This window comes from Sander lucioperca, chromosome 10 (genome assembly GCF_008315115.2).
Source record: "Sander lucioperca isolate FBNREF2018 chromosome 10, SLUC_FBN_1.2, whole genome shotgun sequence".
Classification (NCBI taxonomy): Eukaryota; Metazoa; Chordata; class Actinopteri; order Perciformes; family Percidae; genus Sander; species Sander lucioperca.
Window position 1 is genome coordinate 20,757,508 of NC_050182.1, and position 21,826 is coordinate 20,779,333.

The 21,826-nt window shown below is 38.7% G+C and overlaps 1 protein-coding gene and 2 long non-coding RNA genes across 4 annotated transcripts; 1 reads left to right on the forward strand and 2 right to left on the reverse strand.

Annotated features, from left to right (window-relative positions):
• The first annotated feature begins 5,464 nt into the window (after positions 1–5,464).
• LOC116066575 lies at positions 5,465–10,809 on the forward strand. Of its 2 annotated transcripts, XM_031322732.1 has the most exons (9): positions 5,465–5,589; positions 5,802–5,942; positions 6,069–6,214; positions 6,355–6,491; positions 7,488–7,581; positions 7,702–8,037; positions 8,190–8,349; positions 8,490–8,617; positions 8,747–10,809. In XM_031322732.1, exons 1-9 carry the CDS (start codon positions 5,493–5,495, stop codon positions 9,068–9,070), a joined length of 1,563 nt encoding a protein of 520 aa, XP_031178592.1. In that variant the 5' UTR covers positions 5,465–5,492; the 3' UTR covers positions 9,071–10,809. The 2 variants fall into 2 exon arrangements, with proteins under 2 accessions (XP_031178592.1, XP_031178593.1); XM_031322733.1 differs by lacking the exon at positions 5,802–5,942.
• Positions 6,930–16,383, reverse strand: LOC116066586. Its single transcript, XR_004108991.2, has 3 exons — positions 15,988–16,383; positions 8,820–8,830; positions 6,930–6,939 (listed from the first exon to the last, which is right to left on the reverse strand). It is a non-coding gene; the product is annotated as an uncharacterized LOC116066586 (long non-coding RNA).
• Positions 16,384–16,886: 503 nt separating this feature from the next.
• LOC118496184 lies at positions 16,887–20,943 on the reverse strand. Its single transcript, XR_004898672.1, has 3 exons — positions 20,762–20,943; positions 19,664–19,837; positions 16,887–16,926 (listed from the first exon to the last, which is right to left on the reverse strand). It is a non-coding gene; the product is annotated as an uncharacterized LOC118496184 (long non-coding RNA).
• Positions 20,944–21,826: the final 883 nt, after the last annotated feature.

The following is a 21,826-nucleotide window of genomic DNA, read 5'->3' on the forward strand; positions in this document are numbered from 1 at the left end:
TGTGTCGGGACTCTTTGCGGTAAGTCACGTTTATACTCTGCTCTTTCGCTTTTTTGGTTGAAATGTAGAGTTACGTTATTTAAAACGCACGGAAAGTCAGTGTTTTAACATTTTTACATCATCTACTTGCAATTTAAGTTACTTTCATGTATAAATCTGCGTTTTAGTAAAGACGTGCATCGAAGTCTGTGAGCAGGGCTGCCATGTGGCTAACGTTAGGTAGGTCTAAGCTAGAATGTACAGTCAAGAATGTTTGCTAGCATTTGTGTGTGTCGATACCACGCGTGACCAGACAAATACAAATGTAAGAGGCCGAAGGAGTAGAGTCATTGAAAAATGCTAAATGTCTGCACAATGGAGATATGTACGGTGGCCCTGAAGTGCAAATCACCACAGCAATTAGAGAAACGCAACAACAAATCATAAAAAACAGACACTCAGACTATTTTCTGTGGACTGGACATGTAAGGACATCACTCCAAGTGTGACTAGGAAGATTTGTGTGTAAGTATGTCCAAGCAAATGTCTATTCATTACATTTTTCTAAAAAACCACAGCAATTAGAGAAACGCAACAACAACTCATAAAACACAACGGCAAATATGAAAACACGACGGCAAATATGAAAACACGACGGCAAATATGAAAACACGACGGCAAATAGGAAAACACGACGGCAAATAGGAAAACACGACAGCAAATATGAAAACACGACAGCAAATATGAAAACACGACAGCAAATATGAAAACACGACGGCAAATAGGAAAACACGACAGCAAATATGAAAAAACTTCAACAAATCACAAAACACAACGGCATTAACTTCTACCGGAAAAGGTAGGGCCTATCTAGTAGAGGACGGACCCTCCTGATTGGACAGACACACTGTCTGTCTTTTGACAGGAAGGAGAGGTGAAAAAATAAAAGTGCCTCACTGTCTATGCTTTTAACAGACGGACTAGCCGTTTCTCATTTCAAAACACTGGACGAAATGGATGTGGAACTATGAACTGTGCTGTTGGTGAATCGGCGTCAGTCTGCTTGCAGGAGGAGAATATTCTGTCAGGAACTTTGCTCGCAACGTGCAAAGGTAGGTAACGTTACCGACACCGATAGGCTTTAATGTAAGCAATAGTCGTTTTGTCTTATTTATCCCATGTCAATAAATTAAAAACTCGTGGGAGTTCATGTTTGTACAGTAGTCATAACACTTACCGGTAAGGAGAATTGCAGTAGCTAACCGTTTACATTAGCTTGTAGTTTACTGCATGTATGCAACATTAGCTCATTGTCCAGTAGCTTCTAGCTTTCAGACAAATGCAGTGCAAAATATGAGCAGCAACTACAAGGTAAACGCTACCAGCTAATGAGCTACCACAGGCAGTATGATATGCATTAAACTGCAAGTGAGAAAGGGTAAATAGTACTGTAAACACACAAGCTACAAGGCTACAACCAACATATGAAAAGTCATAATACCTCCATTGATAAACACCCACTAACACAGTAAAGGTAGGTGTAAGTGTGTTAAATGGTCAACAGTTGTCAAGACCATGATGAAGAAACTACACCACTACACAGTTACATGAAGTACCTTCATGTTTCAGTATGCTTAAATATACTTGTGATACAATTCTAAACTTACCAGGACAGGTTGGATAACTACTGGACTAACCTAATCTTTCTCCTTCTGTCTGCAGTCCGGAAGCAACACCATCATCGGGAGCTGAGTCTGATCGCCGCTTCATGTTGAATATACTTGTGTACAGTATATAGTAATGTTTGAATAAATGTTATAATAAAGATACATGTTTCATTAATGTCTTTTTAGAGCTTGTATACCTAACTAGTTATTAAAACAGGTAGCATCTGAATATAATTACTCAGAAGTTTCCTGTGTCCAGGTCATAATTTGATGGAAAAATAAACATTGAAAAACAGTTTATATTATATACACACCCAAAAACTTAAAAGACACAGACAAACTAGTTAATTTAATGCATTTATTTTTTGAATGGCAATCTCTAATATAGCAAATAATCTATTCAACATCTCTTTTTGGCCTCTGTCTCCCTGCTTGTCTTTTGCTTTCCCTCTCCTCCTCATCTCTCCCTTCTGGTGACGCTAGTGCAGCCACGACGCTGAAGTTGGCATCCGATTCGCAGCTTCTGATTTGGCAGTTAAGGGGAACTTAAAACTGTTTTTTTAACCTCTTACTGTATTGAATGAGTGTTAGTCATTAAGGTAAATTTATAATTATGTCTAAAACACACTTTTAGATTTGTGAACGCTTTATTGTCTTTATGAGAAAATAAGTTTTTTTTCACATATAAACCACACTAGACTAGGTCTAGATCCACCTAGACCTGTCAAATCTGGACTACATTATCCCAGAGAGGCTAAGGAGTCTTAAAAACACAATTTGGGATTTGTGAAAGCTTTATTCTATTTGTGAAAATGCCATAAAGGGAGATTTTACTGTTTTTTGCATATGTAGACCACATTGGACCAAGTCCACATCCAAAACCACAATACCTAAACTTGTCAAAACTGGACAAGAATTAACTCACTCTCTCCATGTCATTTATTATATCCATGAGCAGGTCTTCCCCTGTACTTGTGTAAACACGGTAACGCAAACTTGGTAATCTACAGTGGGCAATACAGCACCGTAAAGAAAAGACCTTTACGACAGCAGGTGTGGTGAAAATACTACCACTTTTGTCCAAAGTGGCCGCTAGAATCAACACAAACTGAAAGTTACATATAGCCACTTTAAGTCATAGAAAAAAATGTCTTCATGAATATAATGTGGAACTGCTGTGGACCTATCTCTGACAGCAACACATTTAGGATGTATTTGATCCTGTCAGAAGACACCATGGTGCACACTTTATCAGAGAGTGTGTCACAGCTGTCAAGGAAGTTTGACAGGTATTTCACAATCCTGTCCAGCTGGGTTTCATCATCAAAGAAGATCGGGACCCAGCGTTCCCCAGAAGTGGGGTTGCTCCTCACCTGAGACAATGGCCTATGAAGTATGAATTAAAAAAAATCTTAATAAATACTCAGTCCTGCCTCTTTTTCTGAGGAAAGGTGAGTAAACAACACTTATGTTGAAGGAGAAGGATTTGAAGAGTAAATTAAACCACTGGCAAATCTATGACGATATTTGGATTGATTTCCAAAAGGTAAAAATAACTTTTTCTACTTTTCTTTTGAAGTGAGAAGGAAGACCTGCTCATGGATATAAGAAATGACATGGAGAGACGTGGACTTGTACGTTGAATGTCAATTAGCAAAGGCCATGCGGTGGCAATAAAATAAAACAGTTTATTTAGCCTCTCTGGGATAATTTAGTCCTGATTTGACAAGTCTTAAGTATTGTGGTTTTGGATCTGGACCTGGTCCAATGTAGTCTATATGTGAAAAATACAGTAAAATCTCCCTTTATTGCATTTTCACAAATAGAATAAAGCTTTCACAAATCTCAAACTGTGTTTTTAAGACTCCTTAGACTCTCTGGGATAATTTAGTCCTGATTTGACAAGTTTAGAAAAACGGTGAAATCTCCCTTTATTGTGTTCTCATAAAGACAATAAAGCTTTCACAAATCTAAAAGTGTGTTTTAGACATAATTAATAATTTACCTTAATGACTAACACTCATTCAATACAGTAAGAGGTTCAAAAAACGGAGGATCAGTCACTTAGCAATGTAAATTATGTTTCCCTGCTGAATCGGACAGTTTTAAGTTCCCCTTAAATTTCCCCTTAACTGCCGAATCGGAAGCTGCGAATCGGATGCCAACTTCAGCGTTGTAGTGCAGCCTCCATTTGTTCCTTAGTCCCTGTTAAAAGACAGCAAACACAAGAAAAAGATCTTTACCATTATAAATGCTATAACGGAATGTTATACTTGTTACATGGGAAACTACTCATACATTTTAGCTTTCATTTAACGTTGCTAGTGAAGTTAACAAGTTGCAGCTTTACCTCCAATCCTGCAGCTACAACTGATAAACAAACCAATTTCTAAATCTCTGCTAACATTACGCATATACAGTAATGGCTTACAAAAAGAGATGAAAATGCCACCGGACATTAAACTTTATGAACACAAATGGCATAAAAGACAGCAACACAGCTAGCTAGCTAACAGCCTAATGTTAAATGATAGGTTCAGTTAGCTTAACGTTAGCTCTTGTGTATCTACCTAATTATAATAGCAATTTGTACCAGCATTAATGCGTAACACTTGACATTGATGTAACACATTAACGGTGATAACAAATGTACAGCAAACACTAAATATACTTACATTTAAATGTTAATTGTGCCATCAGCGATGCCGCTCCAACTCCCACTTAGGTCCGCCATTGTTGTTGTTTTTTTAACGAGCCGGCAAAGCCGTGCGCATAGGATTGTGGGTGATTTGGGAGCTCGAAAGACAGACAGTGCGTCTGTCCAATCAGGAGGGTCCGTCCACTGCTAGATAGGCCCTACCTTTTCCGGTAGAAGTTAATGCCGTTGTGTTTTGTGATTTATTGAAGTGTTTTCCTATTTGCTGTCGTGTTTTCATATTTGCTGTCGTGTTTTCCTATTTGCCGTCGTGTTTTCATATTTGCTGTCGTGTTTTCATATTTGCTGTCGTGTTTTCCTATTTGCCGTCGTGTTTTCCTATTTGCCGTCGTGTTTTCATATTTGCCGTCGTGTTTTCCTATTTGCTGTCGTGTTTTCCTATTTGCTGTAGTGTTTTCCTATTTGCCGTCGTGTTTTCCTATTTGCCGTCGTGTTTTCATATTTGCCGTCGTGTTTTCCTATTTGCCGTCGTGTTTTCATATTTGCCGTCGTGTTTTCCTATTTGCCGTCGTGTTTTCATATTTGCCGTCGTGTTTTCCTATTTGCCGTCGTGTTTTCCTATTTGCCGTCGTGTTTTCATATTCGCTGTCGTGTTTTCATATTTGCCGTCGCGTTTTTCTTATTGCTGTTGTGATTTGCACTTCAGAGCCACCGTAGATATGAAGATATTTGCACGCTTGTTGTTCTGGCCGACACAAAACGTTAAATAGATGGTCTCGACTGTGCCACTCAGGCTCTTTTAAGTTAACGATGGGAGAGGTGTTTTTTGATTAAAATAATACAAGGCAGAATGATAGGATGAACCCTTCAACACGGGCGCTCAATGCAATCGTCGCAGAAGTCAAGGCGCTGCCACTCTCCCAAATTACCCGCAATATGTCAACACGTGGCCCTACACTCAAGGGCCACGCATTCTCCAGGTCAGATTCTCTGGACATTTTTTTGAGTATGAAAGTGGCTTAAGTGACTTAAAATATTAGATGTCACATAAGCATGAAGCAAATTAATTTGATTTAGTCAGACACTGTTGGCGCCAGGTGCTATAGTAAAGGCAAGGGAAAAACAAAACATGACTTTAAAAAAAGTTGTAGACTTTTCATGAATGTACGTTGTTTTCTTTGTAGGACAAAATGTTGGTCAAGGTGAGATTTGGTTCAAGTCAGAAGTATGTGAAGGTGGCAGAGACCGAAGAAGGCTATGAAGACTACAATACATTTATTCAGAAAGGTTGGTATTACTTTTTTATTACACAGCCGTATCTGTTTGGAGTGAATTATTTGTAATTATTTGCTTGAATGTCAGTTAATGTTATAATGTGATTTTAATATTAATTTAACATTTATATAAAGTATTCTGCACACTGCTCAGAGATTACAATAATAAAAGTGTCAATATAAGTTTACAAAGGACCATTTTTTCTAAATCTGATATTCTCTCAGTAATAGGAAAATTAGGTCTTCCTGTACAGACAGAGTTGCACTTGACAGATAAATCAGGGACAGAGGTGGATGCAGATGTGTTTGAGGAACTTTTACAAGCAGGGGACCTTACCATCAATGTGTCGACAGAAAAGTCTACAGGTAAGACTTAGCTCTGTTAGGGAAAAATGAGGATCATGAACTGTATGTACTGTTTTACTGATGAGTATTGTAGAGACATGAAGGTTTAACCAATTTGTTTGTGTATTTCTTTTAACTGTCTTGCAGTTGTGCTTCAACAAGATCTAGCAGAAAGTTCTTTTGAGTTGAATGTGTCGGACACCTTATCCTCTGTGCCATCTGATGCAACAATAATTCTTGAGAAAGATAGTGGAGTGAAAAGGACCCATGCCGATCGGGAATCAGCAGAAGCGGTATATAGCTAATAACGTTTTTTAAATGTATGAAATTAGTTAATAAAACTGAAACACAAAGAAATTGTGCAGACCAGCTGTGGTCTTGTTGCAGTAAAGGTTAACATGATAACTTATTGTCTGATTCTTTTTATTTTTAGATGGTGAGAGATATTCTTCAGTCCAAGCCAGGGGGAGAAAAAGTGTTGCATGAATATGGCAAAACGAAGACACTGACGGATGGTACACGGCGACATATGATAAACCTACTGGTGGCTGACATGATTGAAGTTCATGGGTAAGCGTTTTATGTTCACTGGTGCCCATCTGAAATCAACAAATAATTTTTTATAGAATAAGATGTGCACTTGTTAAAGAACCCTGTTCCATTATTAAAAGCTATTTAATTATTGTGGTCTCCTATGGGCTTATGCAAACAAATTTGTGGCAGAATAATTAAACAAAATTTGGTACTGGAGCAAAAAAGTAATCTCTGGAGCAAAACTATTGAAGCAATTAAGTTATATAAATTAATCAGTCCCTCCAGAAAAAAGCAGAGTTTTTTTGTGATTGTTGCAGGCAAAATCCTTTATATATCCTTTACCCATTATGCGGCACATTTTCTTAAAAAATACAATGGAATATGCGGGATATTTATGCAATTTTATGCGATGAAAAAACTGCGGTTTGATGAAAAAGAGAAAAAAAAGTGATTCCCCCAACACCTATTTTTTTAAATTACGTCACTTCATAACGTTCCCATTGCAACAGGGGAAAATGGCTGCTCTTGTGTGAAGTAAACGCAACATTTTTCAACTTTCTGCTAAGATATATGTGACTTTTTTGCAACAAAAATGCGGGGATTATGAAATTTATGGGGCGAAAGTGTGGCGTATTTTAAAAAATGCGGCCCCCGCATAAGTATGCGGACTTTGGCTGATTATGCATTGATTTCTGCGATTGCATAATCACATTTTTCTGGAGGGACTGATTAATTAGCCAATGGGAACACATCCCTGAAAAAAAACGTGCAAATGTATGATCAGTGTGAAAGAAGCAAAGGGAATTGTAAACAAAAAGACTAATAGTTATCATGATAACACAAATCATTTGTTTGCATTAATGAGGTTTACTTTAGAGATGACTTAGTTTTTTTTTTTGCTTTATTAATAATAAAAATAATTCCTATTTTAGTTTGACATTTAAGATGCTTTGATTATTTGACACAAAAGCTAATTTCTATACTTGTATACAATTTTAAAGCTTGAAAAAGAATGTTTTTCTACTTTTAAAGGAGGATCCCACCAACCTATGTGCGAACAAAATACGCTTTTGGCATCATCACCCTATTTCCTTACCTCAGTGATCCTTACTCAAAAAATGGATATGTAAGTTTGTAAATGAATGGCTTATATTACAATTTATGCAGGGAGGTTATTCTGAATTTTACTTGTATTGACCCATCAGTTATGTTCATGTATCAGTTTTATTCTTCTCGAATTTTACAGGAGCACTTCTATGATGCTGACAGTGGATCTGGTTATTTGGTCTTGAGGATAAAGACAGTCCAGCGCACCACTGCATTTCAGTCCCGGAGATGCTCAACCACCACAACCTATAAAGATGGTCCGAAGAGCAAGAGGGATTTTCTCCTAACTGACAAGCAACTGTTTGGCGAGGAATGCCGCGAGGTAATTTCAATATTGAAGCATACAACCGATGAATCGGTTGTCAAAGAGAAAATGAGGGCAACATTTCAATACCATCAGACACTAGTTCAAGACCAGCAAAACTCCTCAACAGTCCTGGATGTTTTCCCACGTTTTCTTGATACACCTGGCTTGGTAATAAAAAAGAAATGCATATGGTTTAGGCCTAATTTATTTATTTTTAATGTGAACAATGTGTATTTAAGGTTTACACTTTCAGTTACACTAGCATAAAAATACTGAAAATGTGTGGATGGTTGCAATGACTTAAGGAGTTTCTTCTGTAGATTGACCAAGACTTTACCATGATGTTTGGAGAGGAGGTTTCTGCCAGATTCTTGGCAAAATGGCTCACTTACTTCAAACCCAGGATCCTGGCACACTGCAAGAATTGTAATGAGTATGTTGAGGACCTCTTGTCTGGGCATCAATCCTCAGATGTGTCTGGTAAGCATTGCTCATTATCCTTTTAAAACATTAATTTACTTGCCTGATTTCGAAACTTGTATGTAGCATAATGTGGATATATTTATTTTCACATGTAAGTCTTTCTTACAATCTTCTACTTTCTTCTGCTTTCCCCCTAGGCTGGGACATTGACCTGTCAAGCATCCTACTGCTGGTTCACCTACTTCCCCCTACTGCAAAAGGACCCAAGAAGAGTCCTAAAATTAGCTCACATCAAGCAGTCAAACATGTTGTGAGATATTTGAGGGTATGCAATGTTTTAATATGCTTTTTAATTTAGTTCTTTTCACAATGCCACTTTTTGTGAAGAGGCGCATACGTTTTAGTAATGTCGTGGGCCATTAAAATGGTTCCTCATGGTTCTGTTTTTTTCCAGATTGGCGCCAGTGTTGAGATCTTCCTTGAGAGTTTGGAACCAGGACAGCCCATCCTCCTGTGTGTCGGTGAACAGAAGAGCAACCTCCAAAGATTCTATATCATTGTTGACCATAAGGCCATCCCTTGCAAGGCTCAGACATCCCTGGCAGCTTTCGATGAACTCTTCAAGGCCCACTTCGTCTTCAGTGTTAACTACCAAGAATCCCTTAACAGCTTCTACACATTCATCCAAACCACTGTGTTCAACATTGATGTGGGAAGTACCAAGGAAAGTCCCCGTGTGAAGGAGCTCAGAGCAAGACTGCTGAACACAAGTATCTGAGGTGACACACATCCTTGGATGCAAATATGTTGATTTGTTTTATCTGCAAGTTACACCACAGAAGTTCTTCGTTGCTTTGTCAGCATTTGAGATTTTACCATGGTTTATATCCAGGAAAGACATTGCGTTTGAAATGTGGACAGCCAGGATGTTCTTCATTAATTTGCACTTATTCAGGGTTCAAGAAACACCTTATTCGTTTGCACCGGGACACTGTTTCAACAAATACTGTTAACAATATGGACACTCAAATAATAGATGAGCCTTCAACTTCTAATGCAGTCTGTACAGACATTCCAGTAACCAACAAGGTCTCTGTTGACAAGCATCATTTGGTAAACATGTGTGGTTCTGTTGTAGCACAGTTGCAATCATCAGGTGTTGCTGAGAGCACTATCAATGCATCAAAGCATCAAAGCAATGGTAGGGTCAATGGAAGAACTTGTAAATGATATTCACAGTCAAGCGAGAGACGCAGTTCTCAACTGTACTTCAGAGATTCAAGGAACAGACTTTGAAAAAAAGCTAGACAGTTTTGAACAACTACAAAATCCTTTCTCAGTCTTAAATACAGGAGCCAAACGACAGAAGTTCTTCAAGGAAAAGTGGGAAATCGTTGAACCTGTTGAGTATGTTCTTGGGGTGCGATTTGATGTACGTAGAGATCGAACAACAGGAGTTTACAATCAGATCCCTGTAACAGATAAGTTTGTGTATGTACCCATCTTAGGAACCCTGAAGTCTATGTTCAAAAATAGTGAAATATGTGAAAGTTTTTTGCAGGCCAAACAAGAGGAAGAAGGTATTTTTAAAGATATATATATGATGGTTCATACTTGAAAAAAAATGAATTGTTTGGCCAGCAAAAACATGCTTTACAGATTCAACTGTATTATGATGATTTCGAGACCGCAAATCCCTTAGGATCGAAGAAGGGGATACACAAACTTGGTTGTATTTACTTTATATTGCGGAACCTGCCGCCAAAATGCAATTCTGTGTTGATGAATATTCATGTTGTGGCACTTTTTCACTCACAAGACCTGAAAAAGTATGGATTTGATGAAATACTGAAGCCTCTCATTGATGATGTTAAAAAAACTAGAAAATGAAGGAATAGAAGTGCCTTTCTCTGACTCACTATTGCTAGGGTCTGTTATTTAAGTAACTGGTGATAACCTTGGTTTACACGGGCTGTTTGGTTATGTTGAGTCTTTCGCTGCAACATATTGTTGTAGATTTTGTTTAACCACTAAGGAACAGTTTCAATGTGTCTTCACTGAAGATCACCCTGGCTTGATTTTTCGTACAAAAGAAATCCATGCAGAACATTGTTCAGCTCTACACGAAAATCCTATGTTGGGGACAACATTTGGTGTCAAGAAGACATGCTTGCTCAATACATTGCGTTTTTTTCACACCTCTGACAACTATGCAGTTGACATCATGCATGACTTGCTTGAAGGTGTAGTGCAGTACGAACTGAAACTTGTCTTTCAATACCTTGTCAAGGAGAAACTTTTATCTTTGGAATCACTGTCAGAGAATTCAAAGTTTTAACTATGGTTATACTGAGAGAAGAAACAGGCCAAGTGGGTTGAAAATGGATGAGGGCAAAGATCTTGGATTGAATGCTATTCAGTCATGGTGCCTTGTGCGAAACGCTCCTCTCATTTTTGGTGATCTAGTTGAAAGAAATAACAGTTATTGGAACCTGCTCCTCCTCTTGCTTCAAATCGTGAATATAGTGTTTTCACCAGTTGTTACTAACGGTATGACATATTATCTGAAGCATTTAATTAATGATCATCACAAGCTATTCAAATCTGTTTCCTGAAAAAAGACTACTGTTATTTCTATTGATGAGTTGATTTATTATAGACCATATGATAAACAGTTCTCTAATGAGATGGATGAAAAAATATACATTGTGCCACATTGCCATGTTGTGTGACCTGTGCTATTGTTTTATGTGACCTGTGCTATTGAGGCTGCCAATTAAGAAATGTTACTGTTAAGCAAATACTGTTTGTGGTGGACTTGAAAATACAAGATTTATTTGAACAAATTTTTGTATTGATGTTTTCCTTCTTCGTTAAGTACTAGGAATATGCTGAATTCAAAAGTAAAATTGTGCCATGTATAGCATTAGGGATTATAACTCCCTACAGTGTTTTTTTTTTTAAATATAAATCAACTCTACAAGAGTAAAATACAGAGTTTGATTTTAAATCCTCTATAGTGTTATATAGCAGCAACTCTAGTCGGTGATAAAACAGAATATACAAATAGTGTTAAATTTTTACACTGCACACTAGTGTTGTGTAAATTCAACACTGCCCTGTGTTGACAGGTGTTAAATTTCAACTATTGAGAGAGTCGCTGCAACTCTATCACACTGTTGAGCATTTAACACTTTTAAAAGTGTAGTTTTAACTCAAAATAGTATGGACCAATATACACACTTTAAAAGTGTTGAATTTAGCTCTATTGGTGTTGAATCAACTCTGCTGATTTTGCTGTGCACAGGTCCTGCAGGGCATCGGTCCCGATGGTCTGGCAGTGCTGGGGGAGGTCAACCTACCAGTACAAGTTGGGAGCAGAGTTACCAATGTGAACTTTATTATGGCCGACACAGCAGAGAACACCGAGGTTATCCTGGGGCATCCTTTCTTACATCAGACAAGTGCCCAGCTGGACTATGGTCGCCGTGAGATAACCCTCTTCAGAGAAAAGGTACCGCACGTGTGCGCACGGATCCGCTGCGCCACGCATGGATGAAATAATGAAATAGTAAATAGGGGTACTGTAACAGAAATATGTGCAGAATTAAGACAGTCAAGACAGCCCAGTGTTTGGTGGACCGGGTACACCTTGTTCACTTAATAGCTTACAAATCATCCACGGGATCAATTACGCATCACCTGAGTTTGCCCACCCAACACAGCGTTTGTTCTGGATCTGTGCGTCCCACCTCCTGTGCGCCATGGATTTCTTAGCCTCAGCGACTACTAACTATAAAGATACTATTTGCCTGTTCCCAGCATTAGCACAACACTTTGCGATGGTTAGCTTGTTACCTGTGACAATATATGCTAAATGTAACGTCTCTTTCACATTAGTGTGTGAGTGACTGACCTATTTGGATGTGTTTTGAGACGCCTGATGAAGTCCGACGTTGTTGATCCGGCATCATTTATCTTGGTGCCACACACCTTGCATGTAGCTGCTCGCTTACTGCCACTGTTTACCAAGTTATTGAAAGCAAAACTAATGACAAAAGGCACAACTCCAGGAGGACTTGGTGTCGCCATCTACAATGCATTTTTTGATATGTGCGCGCACATAGGCGCATGCGTTACGTTGCACATTATGGCAAAGGGCAGGGGACGTACAGCTCGTCATACGTTTCTCCGTATATGCGCCAATAAAAGAAAATAGAAATACATTAATACATTTAGATTTAAAAAGCAATGATTGTATGAAAACAGGTTGTTGACGAGTCTTGAAGCTCGAGTCCGAGTCAAGTCTGAAGTCTTTTGGGTCGAGTCGCAAGTCAAGTCTGAAGTCTTTTGGGTTGAGTCCGAGTCAAGTCTGAAGTCAGCTATTAGTGCGACTTAAGTGTGACTCGAGTCCGAGTCTCAGACTCGAGTCCCCATCTCTGCCCACCAAGCATCAGCATTAGCTACTGTCAACCAGCACGTTGTTGTAACCATTGTAGTAATGCTAAGCTGGATCGATCGATATTAATATGTATCAATAAATAAGGTAGTATTGCTGTGTTAAAAAGTGCCATAGGAACAATGATAAAATGATGCAGTGTGGAAGAAAAAAACAGTAATACGTTTACTGAGTATAACTCTTTCAGGGACATTGTATGATTTACAATTACTCTCGAACGTAGCATCTGGGTTCCGGTGTTTTGACGGAAGCTAGAGTAACTAGAGGGGTCAAAAGCGAAATGACGCAACTGACAGGCAACTAAACAAAACGTCCCATATCAGAAAAAAAATTACAGATTTCTCTGGGTTTAAAAATTGTTGGAAACATTTGGGGTAGTGTAAGTACACAACTCAACAAAACATATAACATAGGAATAGTCGTCTTTAGACGTTTTAATGCAGAAATGTTACAAATTGTACCTTTAAACCTTTTTATAGGGTTATAATTATCATTGAAATACTTGGAAATTCAGAATTTCAACCCTAGATTGTTATTGGAGGATATCACATGACTTTTAAACATTTGTGACTCTTTGTAAAAAAATTTCATTTTTGTGTTGCAAATCAAGGTCAATGAAGTAGCCATATATGATTCCTCACCCATCTAGGGTAATGTTTTTCCCAAAAAGTGTATATATAAAAAGCATAAGAAAAACACATATGAACTTAAAAGTGAATAACTTAAAAATGTTTATTTAGGAAGATTTATGCAGGAACATTTTTTATTATGTAAGAACATTGTTTCTTTTATTTAGAAACATTGTTTTCTTCATTTTCATTCATCAAGTGTCAAAGTCCATATAAACCTTAAAATGAACATTTAAAATTATAATTTATAAACTTTTATTTTTTATTTAGGAACATTTTTCCTTTTTCTTACACGTCAAGTCCAGTCACTTAGACAACTGGTTCACGGTACTCTATGAAGCATGCAGCCACGTTTGACCTCAAAAATAAGTATAGGCAAGGCAGCTTTATTTATATAGCACATTTTAGCAACAAGGCAATTCAAAGGGATTTACATGAAATATTAAAAAAGCAGTTAAGAAAAAAACAACAGTAATATTTAAAATCAAGTGAGAAGAAGGGACATTTTCCCATAGATTTCTATAGAAACAGACTTCTTTTGGCAACCAGTGGAGTCGCCCCCTGCTGGAAATGAGATAGAATGCCGTTTTTAAGGCACTTCTGCATTGGCTTCACTTTTCTGACCCGAAAGCCTAGTCCATTATTTTTCAGTCTGTGCATAGACTGTAAAATAATGGACAAAGCTTCGAAACCAGGTTGGTTTTCTGACTCAGATTAGTTAGCTTTACATGTTATTGCAATGACCGCATTTTGTTTTAACACATGTTAAAATGTGCTGTGACTGGCTACGAAGATGGAATGCAGCGTGTGGCCAACACACCACATCGTCAGAGGGGGCGCCGGAACGGGTTGAGCACAGCTTTCCCACGGCCCGGTTATTGCACACCAACTGCTATCCCCAGAGGGGGAAACTCTGGGGACCGTCGGGGTGACTCAACTCGTTCACCTCTGAAGGTGTAGGGGAGGTCCATGAGCAGCATTCCATCGAAGGTAGCCGGCTCGGCACAGCTCGATCGATTTTATGTTTTCCACTCCTACTTATAAACTTTCAGTACACTGTTCTGTGAACATGCATTACAGATCATAAACTATGGGGGGAGGAGCCTAAAATAGAATTCCAAATGTGACATCACCAGTGAGTTAAGGCAACAGGCTAATATCTTGTATGGTACTAAATGTGGTTCAAACATGAAGGTTGATTACATGTCAATATTAGAGATAATATTTCACATATTAATGTAGTAATTTAACAGCTCTGTCACAAAATCAGGAATATATTTTAAAAAATGAAATATTTTATTAGAATGCTGTTAAAACAACCAGGGGCAGATTGGCCATCTGGCATTTCTGGCAAATGCCAGAGGGGCCGGACCATTTTTTTTAAATGTGGGCAGGTCAAATGCATTGTTGTGTAATATTAAGCATTTGGCCAGTCGGCAACAGCCGGCCTGGTCCCAAGATGGGCCGACCGACCCAATCAGAGGTTACTTAAATTGGGACGTTCAGTCAAAATCAAGCACGTCACCTTCACACGGGATCTCTGTTTGCAGGGTTCAGGCTGTACCGGACCCTCCCGGTGATCATGCTGTTCTGGGGGACCGGCTGCAGCAGCGTGAACCTTGAACCGTGAACCTCGAACCGTTTAGCAGAAACATTAGAGTTGTGTTGTGTCTCACTTTACTCTGATGGAGACAAAAGTTTGTTTTCTGACAGCTGGAGAAAGGAAATAAAGCTCAGGTGTTTGATTCCAGTAAATCACCAACATGTATATTTATCTTCCAACACAAGAGTCGTCCACACTTTCTCAGGAAATAAGTGAAGTAGAAACATTATATTTAACATTACAGAGCCAGAAACAAACCCCGAAGAGATGAAAGTTAACGTGTTGTTAAAGAATCAAATAGGAACTTACAGTGTCTTCAAACAGTCCCAAGAGTTGATGAAGAAGAGTGTAGCTCTCCGCCTGGAGAGAAATCTCTGACACAGGTTCCCTGAAATGAGTCACAGCTCCACCTGTCAGGAAGCAGGCAGGAAGGGCTGCAACAGGAGCAGATTTTCACAATAAAAAGACATTTGGACTACTGTGTTGATGCGCCGTTACTGACTGAAAGATTTAATGACTTAGACAATGGCTACTCATTACACAAGCTGAACATGTTATCTAAAATATGAAATCCATCCCCCCTCTGTCTTCTTTCCTCACTGATACCAACAGTGAAGTCTTCAACACAAACATATTAATGTGGGAGTGAATCAAACCTCCAACAGACACAATGAAACAGCTTTTCTGTCACATTGATGACATGTTACTGCAGTAAAAGTACTAATAGCAGAGAGTAAAGTTACAGCAGCTGGCTGAGAGCAGATAACTAACGTGGAGAGGAAACAGACAGACTCTCTGCTCCCTGAACTCAACACAATATGAAAATGAAAAAGTGAAAGACTTACGTACTTGACTGCTCTGATTGGATTCTCACGCTGCAGCTTCACTTGGAAGACCTCTGGGACACCGAGACAACTTACCGTGTGTAAAAGTTGAAAAGAAAGACCATAAACACATCACAGTAACTTTATGCTTTTATTGTGAAAAAATACCGAATTCAAAACAAAACATGACACAAGTCAACGGCATTTATACAATTTCATGATCACAGCTTCCATCTTTAAAGGACTGGAACTGAAAGAAGTTTACAATGTTCACGAGGAATCTGTTCAATCATTCCGAATTATTTTATACAAAGTTCATTCATTAGTTCATAACAATAACCTGAAATATTTCTGTAAGTGTGATCCTGTACGGACTCAACTGATCAGCAGTGAGAAACAGGAGGAGACTCTCTGTCCTACACAGAACACAGAGACACTGAAGCACCAGGAGACCAGAACCCAAACCCAGGATAAAGAGGTTGAGTGAATGTGGTGTTGAAGGTGTAGAGGTGGATCAGTGAGTCAGAGGAGACTGTGTAGAAGGACAGAGAGCCAGCAGGACAGTCCACATACACTGCTACTCTACCAGAGACAGAGGAGGAGGAGATGGATGTTTCTATGTTATTGTGCCAGACAGAGTAACCATCATCAGAGCAGTTCAGACTCCAGGACTGATCATTATATCCAAACAAACAGTCATCGATGTCTCCTCTCCTGCTGATTCCTCTGTAACTCACTGATATAACAACCACTCCTCTCCTCTCAACCTCCCAGTAACAGCGACCAGTCAGACCATCTCTACACAGCAGCTGAGGCCACCAGGAGTCAAACCTCTCTGGATGATCAGGATATGAGTGATATTCCTTCACACCTGTCACCTTCCTGTTGTTGTCAGACAGTTTGAGGTTTCTGTCCACTGTGTTTGTGTCGACTGTGAGTTCACAGGAATCTGACGGAGAGAACGAGACACAACACAGCTGCAGTTATTAACCTATCAGCACTTTGATAATGACATCAAAAGGTTGAATGAGAGATGTCACAGTTTGATGAATGAAATTAAAAACACACTTACACTTCCTCAGACCTGGTGTCAACCATCTGACTCCAGCAGGCTCCACCCTGAAAGAAGGGGTGGTGGTGGGGCATTACATCACTCTCACACACACAGCTTCGTTCTAATCAAATGTAGGGTTGGAATTTACTCATTTTAAATTCATATTTGGGCTGTCAATCAATTAAAATATTTAATTAAATTTAATGTCCTTTAAAGTGTACAATCATAACAGAAGTTATCTCAGGACACTTTCCAGATAGAGGAGGTCTAAGTCAGGATTTTATTTTAGAGTGCGCACAACAACCGTCTGCCCTCTAAAGCTGTTTACTGCTACAGAAATCAGCTGTTCTTATAATAGGCTATTTGATGTGTATGAGAATGTGTTCCTAGCATACTTTATCATATCATAATGACCAGGTCATGAGAATATTACTGAAACTACAAGTTGTTGTTTTATAGGATGGAGATGTCTGTCTCTAGTCAATCAAAGCTGCATGAAAATAAAAGCCCTACAGAGGGAAATGAATGAAATATGTTATAGAGTACAAATAACAGTGTGTGTGTGTGTGTTGTGAATTCCTCATGCTATGGAGACTGTGTAGGTTACAGTGTGTGTAGTTACGGCTACATTAGTTACGTATGCTAATTACGTAAGTAAGAAATCCAATCAGTGTTTCTTTTCATTACGGCGGTTGCCTGCTCAGAAGTCAGAGACGATAAACTTCCTTCATTAATCCAACAATGTACAGCTTGTGACTGCCTGTAATGCACCATCTTACTACCAAGTAAAAAGTTGAACTCCACCTGGTGACTCGTGCGCTCTGATAGGAGCCCTGAAGCAGCTAATACACATTATCCAGCATTCACAGGGTTAAAATCCCAACAGTGTGCCTATTACGTTTGGACAATTATGAATTCATGAATTAGACAACGTTTTACAAAGTTTACGACGTCACCCTGACTTAACAACTGGAGAAACAGCTTGACTTTAAAGGAAGTCTGGAAACTTCTTCCCTGGGATCTGACCTTTTACTGTTTAGGCTATCGTTACATTTGACATGTTTACCGTCCATAAAATGTCTTTTTCATAGACTAAATGTTACATAATGATGACATCTGCTGAAACAGACAGTATGACACTAATTTGTGCTTGCAATATAAAAACAATTTGGCGAGAGAGAGAGAGAGAGAGAGAGAGAGAGAGAGAGAGAGAGAGAAAAAAATACACTGCAACAGGATCTAAAACTATGCAATTTGATCCCACTAGGGGATTTTAAACTCATTTTAAGGCTACTGCAAAAAACATCTTCGGAATCCTATTCTTGTTTTTAGTACTTTAGTGTTTTAAAGCAGCCATATTATGCTCATTTTCAGGTTCATAATTGTATTTTAAGGTTGTACCAGAATAGGTTTACATGGTTTAATTTTCAAAAAACACCATATTCGTGTTGTACTGCAGTGCTCTCTCTCACTGCTGCAGATCCTCTTTTCAGCTGGTCTCTGTTTTAGCTACAGAGTGAGACCTCTTTTCTTCTTCTTCTTCTGTACTATCTTTGATTGCACTGCACATGCCCAGTAGCTCAGATGTAGATCATGTCAGCTAGCTAGCTCCATAGACAGTAAAAGAAAGGCTGTTTCTACAACTTTGGTCAGTTACAAGGCAGGATTAGCTGGGAGACTTCTAAATGAGGGCGCACATGTAAGTAGTTCTTTTGTAGATTATGGTGAACTTGTGTGTGTTGTAGCAGTGCTTTGCTATTGAGAACGAGGTAGCATGCTAGCGTTAGCATGCTAGCGTTAGCCATAGCGTTAGCATGCTAACGTTACGAGCTAATGGTTGCGGTTAGCCTGCTCATTTCGGCTTGTGACGTCACAAGCCGTGCCGATTTTGAACAGCTCACCCAGAGACTGAAGGCAGGACACATTCAGAAACCGTATCTCACTCTAAACAGTATGGGTGGATTTTTTTCAAAGTTTGTATGTGTGTGGAAGCACCAGAGACACAACATAACACCCCAAATCCCAGAAAAAGTGATTTTTTCATAATATGGGCACTTTAAGTCTACTTGGCACTTCAGTTTAAATAGTGTTCATTATAAAAAATTTAATTTTCTGATTCTGACAATCTCTTGGCCAGCAGAGAAGGCCTTGCTATGCAGTGTGTACAGAATTACGGCTGCCATTGCCACTGCCACACTATTATTTACAGAGACATAACAATTCCCCCAAGAGCAAGCATTTGGTGCAACAGTGGACCTTTCTCTGTAGAGAAACATCAACATTACATCACTCTCACACACTATATTGTGTTTGCACCGCAGGGACTAGGAAAAAGCGTTTTGAGGGACTTTTTGAACTTAGAGTCGGTACTCTCCCAGCACAAGAGGAACTTAAAGGAATAATTGGTCCAGACGTCAGTGTACATCTCTGATCGATCACATAATCCATGCAGCACCGGCAACTGACATTTTAAACCTTTAGCTAACTAGTCTGCCGAAAGAGTAAATGAATGCTTCATCCACACACTCTTGTTAAAGCGTAGAAAGCACATTGCTTTGTGCTAAGCTAGGCTAAACCTGTCCTGGACCTTTCTCTTTCAAGTTGAAACTAATTTGATCCCGGGAAAGAGGGGAAAAAAAGGATGTTTCTTAAAATTACGGACAGTGCCTTTAACATACAGAGATGTGTCCAAACTACATCAATTATTAACAAAAGGGAGTTATCATTTTAGTTCCTGGAGATGTTCACCTTTAAAACTTGCTACACAAATATCTCTTTTTTTATATTCATCAGTGTTTGTACCTGAGAGTGTCCAGTCTCCAGAGAGGATCCTTTAGTCCCGCTGTCAGTAGCTTCACTCCTGAGTCTCCAGGATGATTGTAGCTCAGGTCCAGCTCTCTCAGATGGGAGGGGTTGGAGCTCAGAGCTGAGACCAGAGAAGAACAGCCTTCCTCTGAGATCAGACAGCCTGACAGACTGCAAACACACAAAACAACACCCAGGAACCCTCTGTCAACACGTGAAGCCATGTGTTTGTTTTGTTTGTTTGTTGTCCAGGTATATTTTGGTCCAGATTTAGAATACACCTTTAAAGTCCATCCATCCATCCATCCATCCATCCATCTTTAAAGTCATCTGTTCTATTTAATTATTTAACAACAAAAGTAAACAAGGAAAAATCCTCATCGAAAGTAACTCTGAGTCTAGTAATTAATAATTATATAATTAATAACTACTGCCGAAGTTTATTATATCAGCAGACACAAAGCTACACGTCAGCTGTTTTATCAACTAAAGTTAATCAGATTTCAAATGGTCATCAGTTGAATGGGTTAATGAATCCTGACCTGAGAGTCCCTAGTGTGCACTGTGGACTTTTCAGTCCAACAGAGATCAGCTTCCCTCCTGAATCCTGCAGGTTGTTGTTACTCAGGTCCAGCTGTCTCAGACTAGAGGACTGGGAGCTGAGAACTGAGGACAGATCTTCACAGCTTCTCTCTGACAGCTTACAGCCACTCAGTCTGGAGAGATGACAGGAAACAAGACAGATAACATTTGTGTTTAAATGTTGAGTCTGGACTTTTGGTATATTTAGTATATTAAATCCCTTTTCAGTTTAAATCCTTTCTGTTTTATTCTAAACAAGTTGTAGATAACTAATCAAGACTGAATCAGGAATCAAAGTCACATGATATGAAAATATAAAGGATTTCTAGAACTCAGCCACAGTTCATATTTCATGCTTTATGACGTGTGATTATAAATAAAAACAAAATACTTTGGAAACATTCAAAGATTTTCCGAAATTAGTACTGACATGAGAAGAGCTGTTTAAATTAAATGAAGCATAAAGTTTATAGAAATATCTCAAATTAAAGACAAACAGTAACTTGATCTGACCTGAGAGTCTCCAATGTGCAGTGTGGACTTTTCAATCCAACAGAGATCAGCTTCCCTCCTGAATCCTGCAGGTTGTTGTTACTCAGGTCCAGCTCTTTCAGACTAGAGGACTGGGAGCTGAGAACTGAGGACAGAGCTTCACAGCTTCTCTCTGACAGATTACAGCCACTCAGTCTGGAGAGACAACAGGAAGGAAACAAGTTATTTATATTTACCTCCTGTTGAAAGATAGCAGAGTATTTATTGATGAATAAATCACACTAACAGAGCTTTGTTGGAGGGACAGTAATAAAGAAGACACATAACATTTGTGTGTAAATGTTAAGTCTGGACCTTTGGTGATAGAGAATATAAAATCCATTTTCTAAACACGTTGGAAACATGATAACTAGATGTGACTGAATGAGGAGTAAAAAGTTAATATAAGATAAAAAATAAATAAAAATCAGCCATAGTTCATACTTCATGCTTTACGACATATTATAAATAAGAACCAAATGCTTTGGAAACATTCAAAGATTTTCGAATTGTTCATTTTAAAATCCTGACATGAGAAGGGCGGTTTACATTTAACAAAGCTTAATGTTTAGAGAAATATCCAATAAGAAGATAAATAATGATTGTGTTTATATGTTGAGTCTGGACTTTTGGTGATACAGTATATAAAATCCCTTCTCAGCATGTTTAAATATCTGCTGCTCTACTCTAAATAAGTTGGAAACATGATAATTAATCGCGACTGAATTAAGCAATATTACACAAGAGGGTTTGATTTAATGTAATTATTGGCACGACAGTGATGCGGCTAGGACCAAGGCACTTGCACCAAGGTTCGTAAGCATGACTGAAGTGATAATATGACGCTAAATCAAACCCTCTCGTGTAATAAAGCGATTATACAACAACTGTTTCCAACTAAATACAAGTTATAATCAAACTGTATTCATATTGTGGGGCAATTTGCTCTCAAAATAAAGAAAATCAACAGAGACGATTTGTAGTCCCTCCCTGTTAACGTTAGTCAGCCAGTCATCTTAAGCTAACGTTAGCTTTGTACTGGTAGAA